The sequence below is a fragment of the Cornus florida genome, unplaced genomic scaffold (assembly GCF_030987335.1).
Source record: "Cornus florida cultivar Cherokee Brave unplaced genomic scaffold, ASM3098733v1 CherokeeBrave_3.0.0_Hap2_Chr08, whole genome shotgun sequence".
Lineage (NCBI taxonomy): Eukaryota > Viridiplantae > Streptophyta > Magnoliopsida > Cornales > Cornaceae > Cornus > Cornus florida.
Window position 1 is genome coordinate 33,952,001 of NW_026775578.1, and position 21,412 is coordinate 33,973,412.

At 39.9% G+C, this 21,412-nt stretch overlaps 2 protein-coding genes across 3 annotated transcripts; both read left to right on the plus strand.

The window, feature by feature from the left end:
* Positions 1 to 1,359: 1,359 nt before the first annotated feature.
* On the plus strand, positions 1,360 to 9,489 carry LOC132271237 (uncharacterized). 2 transcript variants are annotated; one of them, XR_009469674.1, is made up of 2 exons: positions 1,360 to 1,642; positions 8,575 to 9,489. XR_009469674.1 is itself a non-coding variant. In XM_059772567.1 (2 exons), exons 1-2 carry the CDS (start codon positions 3,078 to 3,080, stop codon positions 8,616 to 8,618), a joined length of 906 nt encoding a protein of 301 aa, XP_059628550.1. In that variant the 5' UTR covers positions 1,877 to 3,077; the 3' UTR covers positions 8,619 to 9,489. The 2 variants fall into 2 exon arrangements, 1 of the variants encoding a protein (XP_059628550.1); XM_059772567.1 differs by lacking the exon at positions 1,360 to 1,642 and adding an exon at positions 1,877 to 3,939.
* A 4,310-nt stretch (positions 9,490 to 13,799) lies between these two features.
* Positions 13,800 to 14,681, plus strand: LOC132270023 (uncharacterized). Its single transcript, XM_059771245.1, has 2 exons — positions 13,800 to 14,137; positions 14,378 to 14,681. The coding sequence occupies exons 1-2, from the start codon at positions 13,800 to 13,802 to the stop codon at positions 14,679 to 14,681; spliced, it is 642 nt and encodes a 213-aa protein (XP_059627228.1).
* The last annotated feature ends 6,731 nt before the right edge of the window (positions 14,682 to 21,412 follow it).

The following is a 21,412-nucleotide window of genomic DNA, read 5'->3' on the forward strand; positions in this document are numbered from 1 at the left end:
GCATCCCAACCTAGACATACAAAATAACAGCCCCAAGCACATGCCAGGTAAAAAGGACCTATAACACAACATAAGAATAATATATCAATTCGGAAGCAGAAAACTAGCTCTTGCAGTTTCTAGAAAAACTTAACGAAGGGTCCTGTATTCCCAACAAAAGACAATCTTAATCGTAAAGTGCATTATCTATGTTTTTGTATTTACAAATTTGGTAAATAAAGCCCTGTTCTCTGTCTTCTCATCCTCTTCAGCTCCCTGTGAAACATTATTCACCAACAAGGTCAAAATGGTTTATCATACAACCAAAATAGAGGAAATTCAATTACTTTCTCGGCTCTTCGTTTGGTTTCCAAGAAAATGAAGAGAAAAAAAGAGAGAACTTCAATGCTACTGTCAGTTTTACAAACATTCACATATCATATATTTGATTAAGGTAGAAAATGTGAAATTATATCCAATGTTGAGGAAGGATACTGGAAATGGAATGCATTTCTTAACTAAGCCATGGAAAATGTTAGATCCATGGTCAAAATGGTACAAAGAAGTACTTAGAAATGAGGAAATTAAATCTGCTCCCATTCCAACAGAGAATGATGATAAATAAATCTGGTCCCATTGAGAAGAAAGATAAGATACACAAAAATGATTTATCAAATGCCTGGATCATATAAAAAATTTTACGGGGTAAATTGTACAAGTACCAGTACTCCAGAAACAGCCAATAACGGACACATCCAAGAAATAAATTTTGAGCCTGATTCAAAGAAAAATACGGAACAATAACTTTATTCAAAACCAAGAATCAAGAGCACACTAGCACAGTAACAAGTCAGACACTACCTAGATTAAAACATATGATAAAGTGGCAATGGCACTTATTTTAGCAAGCAATGGCACTTTAGGAATATGTTTACACATCTCGGTGGTAAAATGAAAGAAACAGTTTTACAATTGAAGTAATAAGAATTTTACCATCAAAGTTCAAAAGCAGGAAAGAAAAAAAGTGGGGAGTGGGGAGGAATTACTGAAGCCAAATCAGGGGTAATTTATTAAATCGAAATGGATTCTAAATCCACCATTTCTTCTATTTGAAAGGCATGAAGGAAACAACATTATACAAAGGGGAAGAACGAAGAAATACCATACGTTGACAACAGCCTTTCAATTCTCCAAATTTGCAAAAATCTAAGTTCTCCAACTAACTTGTATTTAATCAACATGCTGCTAAAGTAGAACTGCGGAACCATAGAAAAAATTATCTGTTCGATCTCTGTGATGTTTGTGTAAGTATATGTGTATTGTGTGATGTATTTTGAGTAAAAGAAAAAGATAAAACAAATTATAATTTTGGTGGGACCCACCACCACACCCAAAAAGGGTTTGAGACCACAATTGGTCTCCATTTTTTTTCTCTCCCGCTGGCCCTTCCTTCTGTCTCTATTTCTTGTTTTTTCTTTTTCTTTTTGAACTCAAACTTCATTCTTAGATTACTCCTCCATCTTTTGTCGGATTGAGGTGCCGTTTGAGGCAAAACGAAGCTCGTGTCAAGCTCTACGCATCCATACAAGCAATTTTAGATTTTGTGCCCCTTTGGATTTCGAATCTTGAGACCCATTTTCTAGGGTTTTGGTGAAATCTTGAGGTAGGGGCCCTTAATTCATGAAATCTTGTACCTTAGTGAGTTAATTGCCTCTAATTGTTGTTTAATTTAATTAGTTGTTTAAAATCTAGAGAATTGTTGATATGTATGCATATATGTTAGTTGTGTGACTATATTTGTTGATTGTTCTATGTGAAGCATGTTTAGGACTTGATTATATATGTTCATTGTGCTAGAACTTGTTATGTATAAGCATGTTATGACTTTTTGATTATTCTTGCGAATTATGCCATGTTGCTTAAATTGGATAAAGTATGGAATGATGAACTTGTGTATGTCATTGAGGTATTCATGCATTAACATTGGGCAGGAAAAGGGAAAGAATTGATTTACTTTAAAAAGGGGAAATTTCGGGAAATTTGATAACATGTAAACCTTATTGATGAACGGGGAGAGTAATACTAGTTTGAAGTATTATTGAGGTCATTTGATTGTGTATCATCATCTACTATTGCCGTGAATTCGGAATTTGAGCCATGATAGGTTAAAAATGAATTTAAACAGGGTATGGTAGACCTATTTTTAGGGGAGGTCATGCCAAATATTTTTTTTTTTTTTTTTTTTTTTTTTTTTTTTTTTTGTGTTTAAAAGGTATTAGTTTTGGGATCGTTACAAATTTGGTATCAAAGCAAAGGTTCGAAAACCTTTAGGACGACGGTAGAGGCCTACATAGAGTCGCATGGGATGTTGTTTGTATTGTTTACTTGACTACTTGCTACGTGGTATCTTATTTAAATGAGCATGCTTAACTGCCTATGTGCTTACTTGCTTACTTGTTTATGTTAAAATGTTTCTTGCATAGTCTTGCATGCTAAGTGTTGTACGGTATTAATTCTTGTTGAGTCGTCCACAGTGGACCTTAGTGTCATGTTTCTGAATCGTTTTCTCGTTTTATAGCACGATGTCACGGCGTGAGGAACCTAGAGAAGTTGGCCCTAGGCCAACAAGGGGCGATGTTGGTGAGAGCTCTAGCTCCAATCCGGTGGAGCCAGTTGATGAGAACATGCTTCTTAGGGACTTGATTCCCCCAAGAAGAGAGAATGTTGAAACACCCGTACCCGTAGAAGTGGGTGAAGGTTCTGTGGCACTGGAGTTGAATCGATTGTTGCAAAATGTCGTGAGGGCAACGATTGTTGCTAATCCGCAATTGGCACCACAACCTACGGTTCAAGTTGAGGAGATGCCAGCTCAGAAGCGTCTCAAGATCATTAAGGGGTTTTCTCAGCTGATGCCGGTTATGTTTGAGGGCGGTGCGGACCCAATGGTAGCCGACAACTACATGGATCAAGTCGAAACTCAGTTGACCTCAATGGATGTGACAGAGGATCACTTGAAGATCATCCTAGCAACTTACAAGTTTGCTATGGATGCCAAGGTTTGGTGGAAGTCGATCACCAACCAGTAAAAGATTGAAGATATGAGTTGGGACAGGTTCAAGGAACTGTTTTATGAGAAGTACTTTCCGCTTTCCAAAAGATGGGAGTTACAAGACCAATTTCATAATCTTATTCAAGGGAACATGTCAGTGGCGGAATACGAGAACAGGTTCACATCACTTTCCCGTTTTGCTTTAGAAATGGTGAAAGATGAAGCTAACAAGACTCGGAAGTTTGTCTCGGGTCTTAATGATCGAATGAGGCCGTTGATCACGGCACAGTTTATTAAGGTTTACTCTGAAGCAGTGGAAAGGGTTTTGATGCTGGAGGCTGACAATAGAGAGAAGGATACAAGAAGAGAGCAATTGAAGCAAAAGAGGGGTGCAGGGCCATCCTCAGAGGGATCTTCTTGGAAAAGGAACAGGGGCAGTCCATCTCAGTTTCAGGGGCAACAGTCTACAAGATCTACTCCTACCACTCCTATGCCAGCTGGACCTGACAGGAGTGCAGTTGTTTGTTATCAGTGTCAGCAGCCTGGACATTACAAGTCCAGTTGTCCGATGAGATCGTCTTCAGTTTCGTCAGCTCCGAAGGCTTGTTATGGGTGTGGCCAGCAGGGTCACTTGATTTGTGATTGTCCGAGTCAGAGAGCAGGCACTATTAGTGGCAGAGGGTTACAGCAGAGGCCGTCACAATCGGCTACAGTTCAGTCAGGTTTCAGACCACCACCACCACAGCCTACTATGTCTTCACAGGGTTCACAATCAGTTAGGAGGGATACTCCTACTATGTCAGTGCAGCAGTCAGGTGTTCAGGTTGGCAGTCCTCAGGCACAGGTACCACAGGGATGTGTTTTTGCACTGGCACAGACCGATGCATCTTCTGGACCGTCAGTTCTTCGAGGTATATTTCCAGTGTTTGGTTGTTGGGCTCGTGTTTTGTTTGACTCTGGTGCATCTCATTCTTTCATTTCATCATCATTTGCACTTGCATCGGGGTTAGAGGTTAGTTTCATGGATCGGGCGTTATGTGTTGATACGCCAGTTGGGGTTTCAGTGTCATTGAGCCGAGTTGTGCGGGATTGCTCCATTGTGATAGCCGGGCGGACCTTTGTGTTTGACCTTATCCTCCTGGAGATGACTAGCTTTGATGTCATTCTCGGGATGGATTGGTTGGCTTCATTTCATGCCACGATCGACTGTTATAGAGGAAGGGTTACAGTTTGCACTCCCGAGGGAGACTGTTTCTTTTTCGTGGGAGATCGGAGTGATTCCCACATTTCATCGTTTTATGGAGTTCGTGGACGAAGTCATGGTGATTATTTCTTAGCTAGTCTTTTAGCCGAAGAAGATGATGTCGTGGGAGAAGTTTATCCGGCGATTGTTTGTGACTTCTTGGATGTTTTTCCAGAATATTTGACAGAGTTGCCTCCACACCGAGAAGTGGAGTTCACTATTGATTTGATGCATGGTACTGCGCCGATTTCTATGGCACCGTATCGTACGGCACCAGTTGAATTGGAAGAATTGAAGAGGCAGCTTGATGATTTGAGGATGAAAGGTTTCATCCGACCGAGTGTGTCACCGTGGGGCGCACCGGTCTTGTTTGCTAAGAAGAAAGATGGTTCGTTGAGGTTGTGCATTGATTACCGGAAGTTGAATCATGTCACCATCAAGAACAAGTATCCTTTGCCAAGGATAGATGATTTATTTGATCAGTTGAGGGGAGCCAGTTGTTTCTCGAAGATTGACTTGAGGTCTGGCTATTATCAGTTGCGGGTTAGGGATGAGGATATCCCGAAGACAACATTCCGTACACGGTATGGACACTATGAGTTCCTTGTTATGCCTTTTGGCTTGACTAATGCGCTAGCGGCATTCATGGACTTGATGAACCGCGTCTTTCACGATTACTTGGACCAGTTTGTGGTAGTTTTCGTGGATGACATTCTTGTGTACTCACGGACTCGGGAAGATCACGAGGTCCATTTGAGTATTGTTTTACAGATTTTGCGGGAGCACCGATTGTATGCCAAATACGAAAAATGTGAGTTTTGGCTACAGGAGGTAAAGTTTTTGAGGCATATTGTTTCAGAAGGTGGAGTATCAGTTGATCCATCAAAGGTTGAAGCAGTTTTGACTTGGGAGCGACCCAAGAATGTGTTTGAGATCCGCAGTTTCCTTGGTTTAGCGGGTTACTATCGGAGATTTGTGAAGGATTTCTCCCGTTTGGCAGCTCCTATGACCCGTTTGACCCGGAAAGGGGTCAAGTTTGTTTGGAATGAGGCCTGTGATTCATCTTTTCAGGAGTTGAAGACGAGATTGACTACAGCGCCAGTGTTGGTGATACCTGAGCGTGGCTTAGGTTATGTGATCTATTGTGATGCTTCACGTGATGGGTTGGGATGTGTGTTGATGCAGGATGGTAGAGTAGTGGCTTATGGGTCTCGACAGTTGAAGACTCACGAGTACAACTACCCTACTCATGACCTGGAGTTAGCGGCAATTGTATTTGCCTTGAAGTGTTGGAGACATTACTTGTATGGTGAGAGATTCGAGGTATTTTCAGATCACAAAAGTCTCAAGTACCTTTTCTCCCAAAAGGACTTGAACAACAGACAGAGGCGATGGGTCGAATTCTTGGAGGACTATAATTTTGACTTGCAGTATTATCCGGGCAAGGCGAATGTGGTAGCGGATGCCTTAAGCCAGAAATCTCGTGGAACTTTGGCCAGTTTAGCTATTCGGAATTGGAAGATGCTTGAAGATTTGGCAGAGATGGGATTACAGTGTTGTGATGATGATGCTTGCAGTGAGTCGGCATTCTTATTTAGTCTTGTGGCTCAGCCTACTCTTGTTGTACGAGTGATTGAGTCACAGAGACAGGACCCGGACTTAGATGCCATCCACGCTTTGATCTCTAGTGGTGAGACAGTGAAAGATTGGGCCTTACATGCAGATGGGGGTCTACGGTTCAGGGGTTTGTTGGTGGTTCCCACATATTGTCGTGAGGACGTCCTACGGGAGTTTCACACTTCCCGCTTTGCAGTTCATCCAGGTGGTACTAAAATGTATCACAATTTGAGACGTCAGTATTGGTGGAACGGGATGAAGAATGATGTTGCACAGTTTGTGGCTAGATGCCTTACCTGTCAGCAGGTGAAGGCCATGCATCAGAGGCCAGCAGGTTTGTTGCAACCATTACCTGTAGCGCAATGGAAATGGGAGCATATTGCTATGGATTTTGTGACAGGTTTTCCAAGGTCAAGGAGGGGCAATGAGGCCGTATGGGTCATCATTGACAGATTGACCAAGACAGCTCACTTTTTGCCTATTAAGGCAACAGATGATGCAGAGAAGCTTGGTGTTCTTTATGTGAAGGAGATTGTAAGGTTACATGGAGTTCCTGTAACCATTGTGTCAGATAGGGATGCTAAGTTCACTTCGAAGTTTTGGGAAGGACTTCAAGTAGCGTTTGGTTCAGCGTTGCATCTTAGTACGGCATTCCATCCACAGACAGACGGTCAGTCAGAACGTACTATCCAGATTTTGGAGGATATGCTTCGGGCATGTGTACTTGATTTGGGAGGTAGTTGGGAGGATCACCTTCCACTTATTGATTTTACCTACAACAACAGTTATCAGGCGAGCATCCAGATGGCTCCATTTGAGGCGTTGTATGGTAGACCTTGTAGGTCTCCTATTTGTTGGACTGAGGTAGGTGAGACAGCCGCCTTAGGACCCGACATTGTACTCGAGACTACTGAGAAGATTAAGTTGATAAGACAGAGGTTACTTACAGCTCAGAGCCGACAGAAGAGCTATGCGGATAAGCGGAGACGACCGTTATCCTTTGAGGTGGGAGACCACGTTTTTCTACGGGTTTTTCCACGGAAGGGATTGATGAGATTCGGAAAAAGTGGCAAGTTGTCGCCACGATTTATTGGACCGTTTGAGATTTTGGACCGAGTAGGAGAGGTTGCCTACAGGCTTGCTTTACCACCACAGATGGACAGAGTTCATAATGTCTTTCATGTATCGATGTTACGAAAGTACGAGCCGGATCCATCTCACATTTTGAGTTGGGTTGATGTGGATATCGATGAGGATGTTTCTTACGAGGAAGGACCAGTTCAGATTCTTGACACACAGCAGAAGGTGTTGAGGAACAAGATAATACCAATGGTGAAAGTCCTTTGGAGACACCACGGAGTCGAGGAAGCTACTTGGGAGCTCGAACAGGAGGTTCGGTCCAAGTACCCAGCGTTGTTTTCTTCCTCAAGTATGTCTTGATTTCGAGGACGAAATCTTTTTAAAGTTGGGGAGAATGTGATGTCTGTGTAAGTATATGTGTATTGTGTGATGTATATTGAGTAAAAGAAAAAGAGAAAACAAATTTAAATTTTGGTGGGACCTACCACCACACCCAAAAAGGGTTTGAGACCACAATTGGTCTCCATTTTTCTTCTCTCCCGCTGGTCCTTCCTTCTGTCTCTATTTCTTGTTTTTTCTTTTTCTTTTTGAACTCAAACTTCATTCTTAGATTACTCCTCCACCTTTTGTCGGATTGAGGTGCCATTTGAGGCAAAACAAAGCTCGTGTCAAGCTCTACACATCCATACAAGCAATTTTAGATTTTGTGCCCCTTTGGATTTCGAATCTTGAGACCCATTTTCTAGGGTTTTGGTGCAATCTTGAGGTAGGGGCCCTTAATTCATGAAATCTTGTACCTTAGTGAGTTAATTGCCTCTAATTGTTGTTTAATTTGATTAGGGGTTTAAAATCTAGAGAATTGTTGATATGTATGCATATATGTTAGTTGTGTGACTATATTTATTGATTGTTCTATGTGAAGCATGTTTAGGACTTGATTATATATGTTCATTGTGCTAGAATTTGTTATGTATAAGCATGTTATGACTTTTTGATTATTCTTGCGAATTATGCCATGTTGCTTAAATTGGATAAAGTATGGAATGATGAACTTGTGTATGTCATTGAGGTATTCATGCATTAACATTGGGCAGGAAAAGGGAAAGAATTGATTTACTTCAAAAAGGGGAAATTTCGGGAAAGTGTTTTTAATGAAATGATTTTATGCGAAACCCGGTCGCTGCGGGGTTACCAACGAGCCGGAGGTTAATATAGCCTAGAGGGGACTAGGGAGTCGCCCTAGTGTGGTTGAGCTAGTTGGGCCCCATAATGACGCCGCGGGGTCACCAAGGGTCAGGGATACTAGCCAATCCTCCTCTCGTGTCGCGGCGGGGTTACCAAAGGGCGGGCTGTATTAACGTTTGAAAGTGATGGTTTTGAGAATGAAAATGGGGAGTGTCATTGACATGCATTGCATTTCATTGCATTGCATTGCATTGTTTATAATTGGAATTGAATTGTATGTTGTATTTGATCCCCTACGTTGTATGATCCCTATCTCCCATTGGCCTATGCTTTGCTTGAATTCACAAGGACACAAGATTTGTGTCTTAAGTGTTACCTACTGAGCATATAGCTCACCCTACTATTTATACATTTTTTTCAGGTATTGGAAAAGAACTGGTGGGCGACAACCCACCTCAAGCTTGAGCGATACTAAAAGCTTACTTTTGTGTCTTTTGTATATCTCCCATTATTTTTGCAAAGCACTAAAAGTGTGAAGGTGTATATGTATATTTTGCAAAAACTTTGTCATGTAATGTAATTAAGGTATTTATGATATTTTGGATGTGAATTTGATAACATGTAAATCTTATTGATGAATGGGGAGAGTAATACTAGTTTGAAGTATTATTGAGGTCATTTGATTGTGTATCATCATCTACTATTGCCGTGAATTCGGAATTTGAGCCATGATAGGTTAAAAATGAATTTAAACAGGGTATGGTAGGCCTATTTTTAGGGGAGGTTATGCCAATTTTTTTTTTTTTGTGTTTAAAAGGTATTAGTTTTGGGATCGTTACAATCTCAATCTAAAACAACAATTTGTAAATCAGCTAAAACTGTTATAAATGACAATAAATTGAAAATGCTTAAACTCAAACTCTCAAGTTCAGCTATGTTTATGAATACAGTAAGAGAATATGTACAATACAAACATACACACACACACACATATGTATAAAGATAAGGGTGTGTGTCTATAGATGAAAAAGAAATAATTAGTTGATAGCAACAAAACTATGTTTGTAAAATGAAAAGTTCAGTTCTTTAACCTCTACGTTTCTGCCCCCGGAAGTACAAGATTTAACCCGCCATCCAGTAGAAGAAGTTTAGTCTTTGCAGGACTGAAGTAAGCATAATGTTTCGAAAAAAAAAAAAAAAAAAACTAGTATTTACCAAGTGAAAGGAATATAGAAAATCCAAAAAGAAATCAGATTGTGATGTCTGCACCACCACTAACAACCACAAGAATAGCCCTAATACTAATTCACCCAAGTATTGGAAATGGCAGGGTAGATTCGACAGAGTAAGTCCCTAGATCCTCTGTTTCAAGATTCATTAGCTGAACCTGTATCAGAACAATCAAGGGTCACAGAGGATGGAATGTACAAATGCATAGGTATTTACTTGATGGTGCACTCTCTTATGTGTGTATCTCTTCAGACACACACATGCACCGTCGCACTCTCCTCCCTCCGATAAAAAAAAATATTACTGGATGTCAGGGACTGTTTGCTCCCCCATTTGAGGTATAAAGTCAATAATGACACATCATTCGGTTTATTTTTTGATCCTTGGTGTGATGGTGCCTCTTTATATCAGAAATTTAGACTCAGAAGACTACGTGCAGGTTTTAATAGTGAAGACACTGTCAGTGTTTTGTGGCAGGAAAATAGATGGATTTTACCACCTTCATGGCCGGCAGTAATTATTGACTACTTAATTGACAATAATCCTGTGGAAGATGAGTTGCTTTGGGTATTGAGTACACATCACGGAGACACAATTCATTGGTATCATCTGGTTTGGAATGGCAATAGGCCAAGGATTTCTATTATTGCAGTGTTAGTGATGCAGAATTCTAATAAATTTTTTTTGTAACCTTCAGAGACAAGGTCTCACTCTTACTTCAATATGTCACAATTGTAATAATGGGGAGGATTCAAACAATCATCTTTTCTGTACTTCTTGTTATGCAAAGAAGGTTTGACATCGGTTTGTTGGTTTGTGTTCTTGGGAGGATTTGCTAGAGGTTAAATCTTTAGAGGCTACCACAACTTGGTTTTTTCTAGAGTTTCAATCTTTAAAGGCAACCACAACTTGGTTCCCACTAGGGATGGCAATTTGTCCCGTGGGGGTGGGTACCCGCCTTACCCGTTTAAACTGATTTTGGGGACCGTTTAAGAGATTTGGGCGGGAAAGGGTTTTATGGAAGGAAAAAAAAAAAAGAAAAATGCACGGTTTCAGTGCGGGAACGGGGTAGGGTCACCCCGTCCCGCTTCGCTCTATTTAGGTTTAATTTTAGTTTGGAATGTATACTGTTGATAACATTCCAAACTTGAGTTGTTAAGGATTAAATAATCCCAATAATAAAGTGATTGTATCACAAGTCTTACAAAGACTAGTACTATTACCTTCTTCTTCTGATGATGATCATCAACAGCTACAGCTACCGGGAAGTCATGATCATCATCGTCTTCGAGCTATTGCAACCTTTCGCTCTGACCGTGAAAATGCCATTGCCGCAGAGCAACTAGCAACAGCAGCTGGTCATGATCAGGAGGAGGCGAGGGCAGGATGTACAATACTAGTTCTTGGGAAATCAGGAGTAGGTAAAAGTGCAATCATCAACTCCATATTTGATGATGAAGTTAAATGTGGCACTAATTCGTTTCAGTTGGGAACAAAGAAGGTTCGGGTTGTTGTGGGAACTGTGCAAGGAATTAAGGTAGGGTTCATCGACATGCCAGGTCTTGTGCCTTTGTCGAATTGTTCAGATCAGCAGTGGAATGAGAAAACCCTCTACTCAATTAAGAGGTTTATAAAAAAAAATACCCACTCACATTGTTCTTTATGTTGATAGATTGGACATGCCAATTAAGAATGATGATTATGGGGACATACCACTGTTGCGTACAATCACTAGAATATTGGGATCGCAGCTATGGTACAAGACCATTGTGGTTCTGACCAATGCCCCCGAATTGGTTCCACTTGATCATCACCATCACCATTACCATCTCGGGGGTGCTAGTAGTAGTTATGATATGTATGTCACTCAAAAGTCTCATGTTGTACAAAAAACAATTTACGAGGCAGTGGGGATGACGCAGATCATAAATCCAATTGTTTTAGCAGCGAACCACTGAAGATGCAGAAAGAACAACATTGGGCTGAGCGTGGTACCTAATGGTCAGGTTTGGGTGTCTCGCTTGTTATTGCTTTCCTTTGCATCAATGATTATGGATGAGGCAAATGATACCCTTCTAAAGTTGCGAACCAATACTACTACTACTGGATTTTGGCTTGGAAGATTGCTTTTTGGCATTCGATCAACAAAACCAACTCCTTAGAATTTCCTTTTTACCTCCCTTTTCCAATCAATCCCTCAGCTGCATCCGCAACTCCATCATCATCTTAATTTTCCCTCAGCAAATGATGCTGATGATTACTTATCATCAAATTTGAATGGTGAATCAGATAACTATCATGATTTGCCACCAATTAAGATTCTAACAAAGCCCCAGATAACAAATCTCACAACAGGCCTGAAGGCGGCTTATTTTGATGAACTGAAATACTGGGAAAAACTATTCCTGAAGAAGCAGTGCTACTTGAAAGGAATAAAAGTGGAGAATGATGATATGTGTTACTCCTTACCAGATGAGGATGTGGATGATTTGCCTATAACTTTCGATACTCAGCATCCAACTTACCTGTATCTTTTTCCTGCTGATTTCTTCAGCTATTGACTTATGAGGCCAGCTGAAAATATTCTACTACCCTGGGATCACAATTTTAGTTACAACTCATCTTTCATGGGTAGATTCTGTGAGGTTAAAGACAGTATACCTATAAGTCTTTTGGGTATATTTTTGAAGGAGAAGAGCAAATTTGGAGGCTCCATGGAAATAGCTAGTAAAGTAAAGCACAGGAAAGGGAAAGGGAAAGAAACTTCTTTATATTTTAAAATGGGGACTTTTAATAGGACAATGAACTCTTTTTATGCTACTGTCATTAGCAACACGAGACTTATTAATTACAGAAAAAACAATGCAAGTTTTGGTACTTCAGTTACTTTTCTGCGTGATGGCATAACAACAGGAATGAAAGTCGAGGACAAATTGCTTGTTAAGAAATGACTCAAATTCGTGTTGTGTGGGGCTGCAGTAGCTGGTAAGGGCGGTGTTACTTATGGTGGCAATTTTGAGGCCACCTTGAGGGATAAATATCATTCAGCAGGTTGCTCACCGGCAACTCTGGGGCTCTCTCTTATGGACAATCATGGACGTCTTATTGTTGAATCTCATTTTAAGTTTGTGATCCCTATCGGATGATTTAAAAAGTTGACTACCCTTCTTAAGTTAAATATCAAGGGTACAAGAACATTCTCTGTATGCTTTAGCAGCTCATAACATCTTCAAATAGCAATCATTTGCCTTATGATACCTCTACTGAGGAAACAACTACTTGGTTATCCTCAAGAGTTGCATTTCGGACAATGATGATGAGAATTAATCCTAGAATATAATTTGTATGTTTGGGATAATATCTATTTTGTATTCTACTAATGATTTCTAGGTTTGTACATTAATCGTTTCTTTATGTGGGTGTTAAAGGGTCTTATAGTTATAGATTTGTGTCCTGTATAGTCTCTTTCTTTCCCTCTCCTACTTTAAAAATACATATATAGGAATATGGTTACATATACCATGCCAAATACCTGAGATGTTTAGTAGTAATATCTATGGTTTTTTTATACTTAGATTGAATATGGTATCTGCTGCCTTTCAATTGAATTTTTTTCAAAAATTTTGTTTTTACTATTCTCTTGAGGCCTTTTCTTAATTCTTTTCATATATCCTCCTACTCACTCTGTTAGTTGCATTAATCTCCTTATTACATATAATCCAAATAAAAGTGGATATAAAGGTTTTAATGTTCTTTGGGGTATGGAATGGGTATGGAGTGGGTATGGAGTGGGTGGATCCCCAAGTCATTCTTATGCTGGCAAGTTGCGTCTTTTGAAGAATGATCTTAAAGTTTGGAATAAAGAGGTGTTCGAAAATCTGGCTTGGAGGAAGAATCGGGTTTTTTTCTGAGATTGCTGATATTGATAGGATGGAGGGTCAGGGTCTACTGCCGGTTCCCTTGAAGCTTAGGAGGGTGGAGTGTCAGACAGAGTTTGCAGAAATCGCCATTATGGAGGAGATTTCGTATATGCAGAAGTCTAGAGTTGTGTGGCTTAAGGATGACGACAATAATACAAAAAAATTTCATAGACTGGCTAATGCTCATAGAAGGGGCAATCATATTGGGATGATTCAGGTGGATGGGGAGTTGTTGTGTAAGGAGGAGGAGATTTGTAAGGGTTTTGTTGATTTCTTTTCTAGTTTGTTCATTGAACCAATTGGGTGGCGTCTTTTGCTTGCAGGACTTCACTTTGACTCTATCTCGAGTGAGGAGTGCTCTGCTTTAGAAGAGCCTTTTTCGGAGGAGGAAGTTTTGGTTGCTTTGAAGAGCTGTAACGGGGATAAAGCCCTAGGGCCTGATGGTTTTACTATGAGATTCCTTTTGGAGTGTTAAGAGGTTGTCCGTGAGAAGGTGATGTGTTTTTTTCATGCTTTCTATGATCAGGGCTCTTTTGAGAAGAGTTTGAATGCCACTTTTATTGCTCTTATTCTAAAGAAGGGAGGGGCGATAGATGTTCAGGATTTTCGTCCTATTAGCTTAGTGGGATGCTTTTATAAGTTGATTGCTAAAGTCTTGGCTTCCAGGTTGAGAAAGGTTTTGGATGGTGTCATCTCTGATTCTCATAATGTTTTTGTGGGAGGTAGACAGATTTTGGATTCAGTCCTTATTGCTAGTGAATGTGTGGACTCCCGATTGAGTTGTAGGTCTCGGGTGTTTTATGCAAGCTGGATATTGAGAAGGCATATGATCATGTGAGTTGGAGTTTCCTCCTCCATCTGTTGGAGAGGATGGGTTTTGGTGGGCGTTGGAGGAGATGGATTCTGTTTTGCATTTCTAGTGTTCGATTTTCTATCCTAGTAAATGGGGCTCCAATGGGTTTTTTCTCTAGTTTAAGGGGCTTGAGACAAGGGGATCCGCTCTCTCCTTTCTTGTTTTTTTTTGTGAATAGGGCTGTGGAGTTGGGTTTTTTTTAAAGGTTTCCGGGTGGGCAGGGATGTTGTTAGTCAGCTGGAGGTCTCCCACTTGATGTTTGCTGATGACACTCTGGTACTTTGTGATGTTGATGCGTCTCAAACGAGGTATTTGAGATGTGTTTTGATTTGGTTCCAAGTTGTCTCTGGCCTCAAGGTGAATATTGGTAAGAGTGTTCTTGTGCTTGTTGGGGATGTTCCTGAGATCAAGATGTTTGCTCAGATTCTTGGTTGTTGTACTGGTTTTTTTTCCCATTTCCTACTTAGGGTTGCCTTTGGGAGCCCCTTCGAGATGTGTGGGGAGCTGGGATCCTGTTGTGGATAGATTTAAAAAGAGGTTGGTGGGGTGGAAAAAATAGTACTTCTCCAAAGGGGGCAGGGTCACACTTATTAAGAGCACCTTTTCTAGTCTCCCCACTTATTTTATCTCCCTCTTTCAGATCTTTTCTTCGGTGGCTGAGAGAATTAAGAGATTACAGTGTAACTTTGTTTGGGGGGGGAGGGGAGAGGAATTCAAGTATCATCTGGTTCTGTGGGATCAAGTGTGCTGTTTGATTCGTTATGGAGGTTTAGGGTTACGGAGGTTGTTGCCTTTTAATAAGGCTCTCATTAGGAAATGACTTTGGAGGTTTGGGATTGGGAGGCATTGGCTTTGGAGGAGAGTTATCGCGAGCAAGTTTAGGGAGAACAGAGGTGGTTGGAGCTCTCTTGAGGTGCGGAGTCCTAGGGGAGTGGGGGTTTGGACTTTCATTCGAAGGGGGCGGGATGTTTTCTACAATCATGTTCATTTTTGGATTAAAGATGGTAGAAAGATCAGATTTTGGGAGGATCTTTAGTGTGGGAAGCTTCCCCTTGCTTTTGCTTTCCTTCGGCTTTATAGGATTGTTTCTCACAGATAAGCCATGGTGATTGACTGTTATCACCTCGATAATGGGACATTGACTTGGGATGTTCAGTTTAGAAGACTCTTTCAGGACTGGGAGACTGAAGAGGTTTCTCATTTTTTGGAGGTTCTGTATCGCTAGGTAATCACAGTTGGGGATTCGGATTGTTGGCTTTGGAATCCTAACTTTCACGGTAGTTTTAAGGTTAGGTCCTTTTTTAGGTGCCTTTCGGTTTCTGATGGAGGCCCTTTCCTCTGGAAGTCTATTTGGCGTTCTAAGGTTCCCCTTAAGGTTGTCTTCTTTGCTTGGACTTCCGTTCTGGGAAAGATTTTAACCCAGGATAATTTGAGATGGAGAAATCAGGTAGGGGTCAATTGTTGCTATATGTTCTTGTGCAATGAGGAGACAATTGATCACCTTCTTTTACATTGCAGCATGGCCAGAGACTGTTGGGATTTAATGCTTGGATTATTTGGGATCCATTGGTTTATGCCTCGTTCTTCTAGAGTTTTGATTGAGGCCTGGAGAGGTGTTTCAATTGGAACTCTCGTGCAGGATACTTGGAGGGCTACACCTCTTTGTCTTTGGTGACGCATTTGGCTAGAGAGGAATCGTAGATATTTAGAGGGAAAGGAGAAACTTGTTTCTATGCTTAAGTTCTCTATTATTTCCACATTTTTTTGTTGGGTTTCAGGGAGAGATTATAGATCTTTAGAGGAGATTTTTGTCTTGTTAGCCTTTTTGAAGGTTTGAGGCGCCTTTGGCCTTTTATTTCCTTTGGGTTCCACTCTCATCTTGAGCGTTTTTAATAAAATATTACTTATAAAAATAAAAAAAAAGGTTTTTATGTTTTTTGTAAGTACTCCAGTATTTGAATTAACTCTAATCGCAATTAAGTGGGCAATATATAGAGAAACATATCTTTGTATTCAACAATATGTACCAGGCTGAGTTTATTTTTGGGTCAGGCACGCCCTGCCTATTCCCTTCAAAACCACTGTGACCCCACCTGGATCAGTTTAGTTTTCAGCTTTCAAAAACAGTTTTCAAAGAATTAGAACATAAATCTTTTGAAAATCAGTTAACAAAACCCTAATACCAAAACACCTATCTCAAAGGCAGACAGGTGATAATAGGTATAAATATGACAAAGTAATTATCAAAATATTTGAACAATAGAATTATTAGAGAAATTAACAATATAATAATCACTAGTTACCAGCAATAAATGGCTTTGATACCATTGTATACTTTTCCGACACTTCTGATACTTCTTGAACCCTTAGACCGAACATTTCTAACACAAACGTACACGGTAATCTTTAAAAAAGAATATGAATACATTCTTAAGTGTTCAATTTTTTTCTTAAAAAAAATGACATTATACACTTTATATTTGTTCATTTAAAATAAAAATGATATTATGATAAAGTAGTGGAATGTTGTATATATGATATAAAAATCATTACAACTCAAAGTATAAAAATTAAAATGAAATAAAGTTTTATAATACTATCACCCCAATACATGTATACAAATAAAAATTCATATTTATATAGTCGTGTCCAAGTCGCACCCGTGTCCTACTTTTTTAAAATTTGGTGTGTCGACATATCCGTATCCATGCTAAATAATTGAAAAGAAACAAATAAAAACTACACAATCAATATCTCAACACACATGACCGTGCCGGTTGCGGCATAAGCATTTTAAGTTGTTATTTGAAGTCTGTTTAGAGCCGAATCTGTGGAAGCGTTTTAAGTTGTGATTTGAAGTCTATTTCGAGCCAAATTCGTGGTGCACTCAATTGCTGACTTTAGTGTACGGATCGACCATTTTGCAGCCCAAAAGTCAAGTATATAAGGGATTTTCAAGTCATTTTACAAGGGTTGGATTTTGGATCAAGCTTGGGATCTCTCTACTTTCTCACACACTCTCTCTCTTATCTTCCTTTAACTTGATCATTAATTGTAACGACCCAAGCCTGGGGTCTGAAACAATAATTGGGTCATGGGGGCAACTTGGTCATTTCATAAGTGAAGAGAGAAATATGACACAAACAAGGTTAAATGAATCCATCTCAACCATTTTGTAACATCCCTTGAGGTTCGAGGGACATTAGCTAGGTTTCCCAAAACTACCCTATCATGGCCTAGGACAATTTCCAACACTATCCAACTAAAATGTGAATGTCTCCCAGTAGGAGAGGAATCTAAAAATGGCATTGGTACCATTGGAAAGATGACTCAAAATCCTTGAATTGGACTCAAGAATGACCCCATTTGGATTTAAAACGAGAGAGATATGGCCATTCAACATTCGGGCTAAGAAAAGGTTCAAAGTAGCAAGGGAACCAGCTCTCATTTTGATGGAGCTGCCTCCTTTTTGCTGAGAGAGCCCGCTCTAATTCTAATTGAGCTGGCTCTATGTGGAAAATTTGCCGTAAATGCTTACTAGACAAAAAAGAGCCGGCTCCTAACCTGGGAGGTCTAAAATTGATGCCTCAATTGCATTTCTAAGCTGCACCTTAAAATCCTCTCAACCCAACATGCATGAATGGTAAAAATAAACAATTTGACAAGCTAATTTAAGGAATTATACAACATGGCAATACAAAGAAACTTTGTTCACACCATACATTCATCATCATTGTTCGGCTATAATGTACATAAACAAAATGAGTTTAAGTTACATCATGAAAAGCTATAACCCTCAGAAAAAAATATAAATTCTAATGAGATTTCAAAATATGGTGCCAAGGTCTCAAAAACCATTTTCTACCCTAAGCAAATACATTGAATTACAATTGAGCATTTTAAGACCAAACTGCTCAAACTATACGTCTTAATACATTTTTACTACAAAATTAGAAATAAATACATTGATCACAAATGAGGTCCAAGTTCTTTTCAATCCGTTTAAACATGTGATGGATTATCATCCGCCACCTCCTTCCTGTGACCTGAAAAATGTTAATATAAAGGGGTGAGCAAATTCTCAGTAGGTGGTGCCTAAGACACATCTCTTGTGACCCCGTGAATCAATACAATGAATAAAAACTAAAGGAAAATGGATCATGCCGTACTGGGGAGAATACAACCACAACATCAATATCAATAAACCCAAGTTGTGAATGAATTATGCCGTACAATGGGATGCGATGTCATGCAATGTCACTCCCTATTTTCAAAACCTTTTCTATCATCATTTCCAAACCGTTAGTGAAACCTGTCCCATGGCAACTCCATGGCGGCACGAGAGGAAGATTGACTAACTGTCCCTGACCCATGGCAACTCCATGGCTTCATTTGGGGCCCAGGTAACTCAACCACGCTAAGATAATCTCCTTAATCCCCTCTAGGTTGCACTAACGCCACGGACCCTAGGTAACTCCTAGGCGCCCGGGTTTTTCGCAAACCCTTTATCAAAACTTTTCCGAAAAATTTCCCTTTTTCCATTTCAAATCAATTTTCCCAATTTCCTTGCGCAATGTCATGCATAAATGTATCATGCTATTCCATGTCATGCCAATGTCCATTTCCATACATTGAATCCAAGCTCAATTCACATAGTATAATATACAAGAAATCCCAAAAGAAATATCATGCTTTCATATTATGAAATTTGGCAATTTAATCATCATAGACAAGGAATACCACCACTTAAGCATGCTAATTTACATAATATTTACTAATACATATAATCACATACTTCAATTACAACAATTTAAACATTTTGCAAGAAAATCAACATACTTTTAGCATGCTTGACAACAAATCATGAAGGGTAATTCATAGAGGTGTAAGAAATTATGTATTAGAAACCCCTACCTCCAAAAATACAAAAACTCCCAATTTGATGTCCTAATTTCAAAAATTAAGGGTTGGCCAAAATGGTGAATTGCTCCTATCAACGCGTAGATCACAACGAGCTCATCGATTTGCCGCAAACAGCACCAACAAATTCTCAAAATTGAGAGAGAGTAATCAAGGATGAAATTTGTGAAGAAAATAAAAAGAAAAAGAGAAGAAAAGAGGGAAGAGAGAGCTTTACGGGGAGAGAGAAAAAGTGAGGTCAAATATGGCCTCTATGCCACTAAATAATGAAATGGTGGGTCCCACCACTCTTTTAAATTTTAATTTTCCACCACAAAAATATATATGCACTAATATATTACTACAACATAATTAACACATTACCAAAAAATTATGCACAAAATAATTATGCTTGAAATGCAATGGACTCAAGACGCAACCCCTGTACACAACAATTCCGGTAGCGGGTCCCACCTAGGACCGTTCGGCCCGAAAAAGGGAAAAATGTCAAAATGACAACCATTGCATTTCTAAGAGTTCTGAACTCTAATAAATGTCCCAACCAACTCTTGGACACACCCGGCATGTCCCACGGTATCCGACACGCAAAACGAGAAAGACGAAAATGCCCTCGCAAAAAAAAAAAAATTCCAAAAATTGAAAAATAGTAAAAATCAGAAACATTACAATCTACCATCCTTAAAAGATTTCGTCCTCGAAATCTACCCTCCTTAAAGAAGGAGGCCCATAGCCACACACCTTCCCGAGAATACCTCACAAAACCCCAAAACTTTGAGGTCACCAAACTTATTGCCTTGACACCGGACGTCACCAGGCAATCAGAAACCACTGCTTCTAAAACCCAATGCTCACCACCCTATATGGTTACTCAGTTCTCACAACACCGCAACATAAAACCAACTGGTACGCTCTATACTATACTCAACTCAAAACGGACATCGGTTCACTCTACACTGCCACGAAAGGCTCCAAAGCCCGAAAGAAGAACAATCGCCAAACCACCGAACAAGACAACATCCAAACCCAACTCATCCTTTAAGGGACACACAAGACCCCAAACAAGGAGCCCCGTTCACCACACAATCACAAACTCAGATTTACATCTCTCTGTCAGACCAACACTGTTCATTTAGCACACAGCGACACCACCACACATCGGTATAAGCGACCACCAACCGTATCATTCGGCAATTATGAGTCACCAAAACAATAAAACAATTTATCCTATACCCAGATCACAAATCCTCAAAACAAAATCTTCAATAGTCAGTGGTTGTACCACGATACTTGATCCTACCTAACACACCTCGTCACCCGAGATAAACCACCTGAATCCGCATTTCCACACTGACACAAAGCTCAAAACTGTTCACTGTTACTAACAAAATCGAAATAATCATTGACCTTTGACCCAACATCGTGCTAAAGAATGACTGATTCAGAAAAAATGGTTGGCCAGGCCATCCTCATCATCGATCCGATCTCAATATGGATGTTGTTGCTGTCCTCTGGTCCAAACCTCAAATAAAATCTCACAACGTCCATAAAACAATCATGAAACCACTCATTGTCAATCCATCGCTCTAAGTAACCACAACGACTATACAGTCATATACCTACTCTAAAAATCCCAATCATGCCTTAATCATACAACTAATAACAAGTTAAAAGCAACACGGCACCAAATACCACAATCATCGACCAATCTAAAAGCTCTCCGATCTCCTCATAACACCCATATCAGATAAATAACTCCATAATATCATTCGATTCAATTCTTACCTCTTCAAAACACACAATACAACCATCTCATGCCTAAAACCTCAAAACCAAAGTCAATTATCCCCATTATTCCTCAATAGAGTCCCGCATACGCTTTCTAGCCCCTAAACACTTAAACAACACCAACATTTGTCCTTAAGACACTATTCGGATCAAACATCTATAAAAACATTCAAGTACATGACTCACATCACATCACCTAATTATCATCAAGCTTATAGTTCACGACACACCCCTAGCCATCACCGTTAGTACTAGACATCAAAAACATAATCCTTATTCTGTAACTCATGCCTCACATACCCCCAGTCAATACTACTCTCAAGCACAACCAAAACCAAAGACCCCACCTCCCTCCGTGGGGGTGAGTCGACCAAAACAACTAATCATTTACTGGTGAACTCTAACAACATAACAACCCACATACAGGTCCATCCACTAACGGACGTGCACAACTCATAAATGGAGAGCAAGTCTCAAGACAAATGACGTCCTTGCCAGGACTAGAACAAACGGAAAGGGAATGAACCCTGCACTCACCAAAGACTGATAAC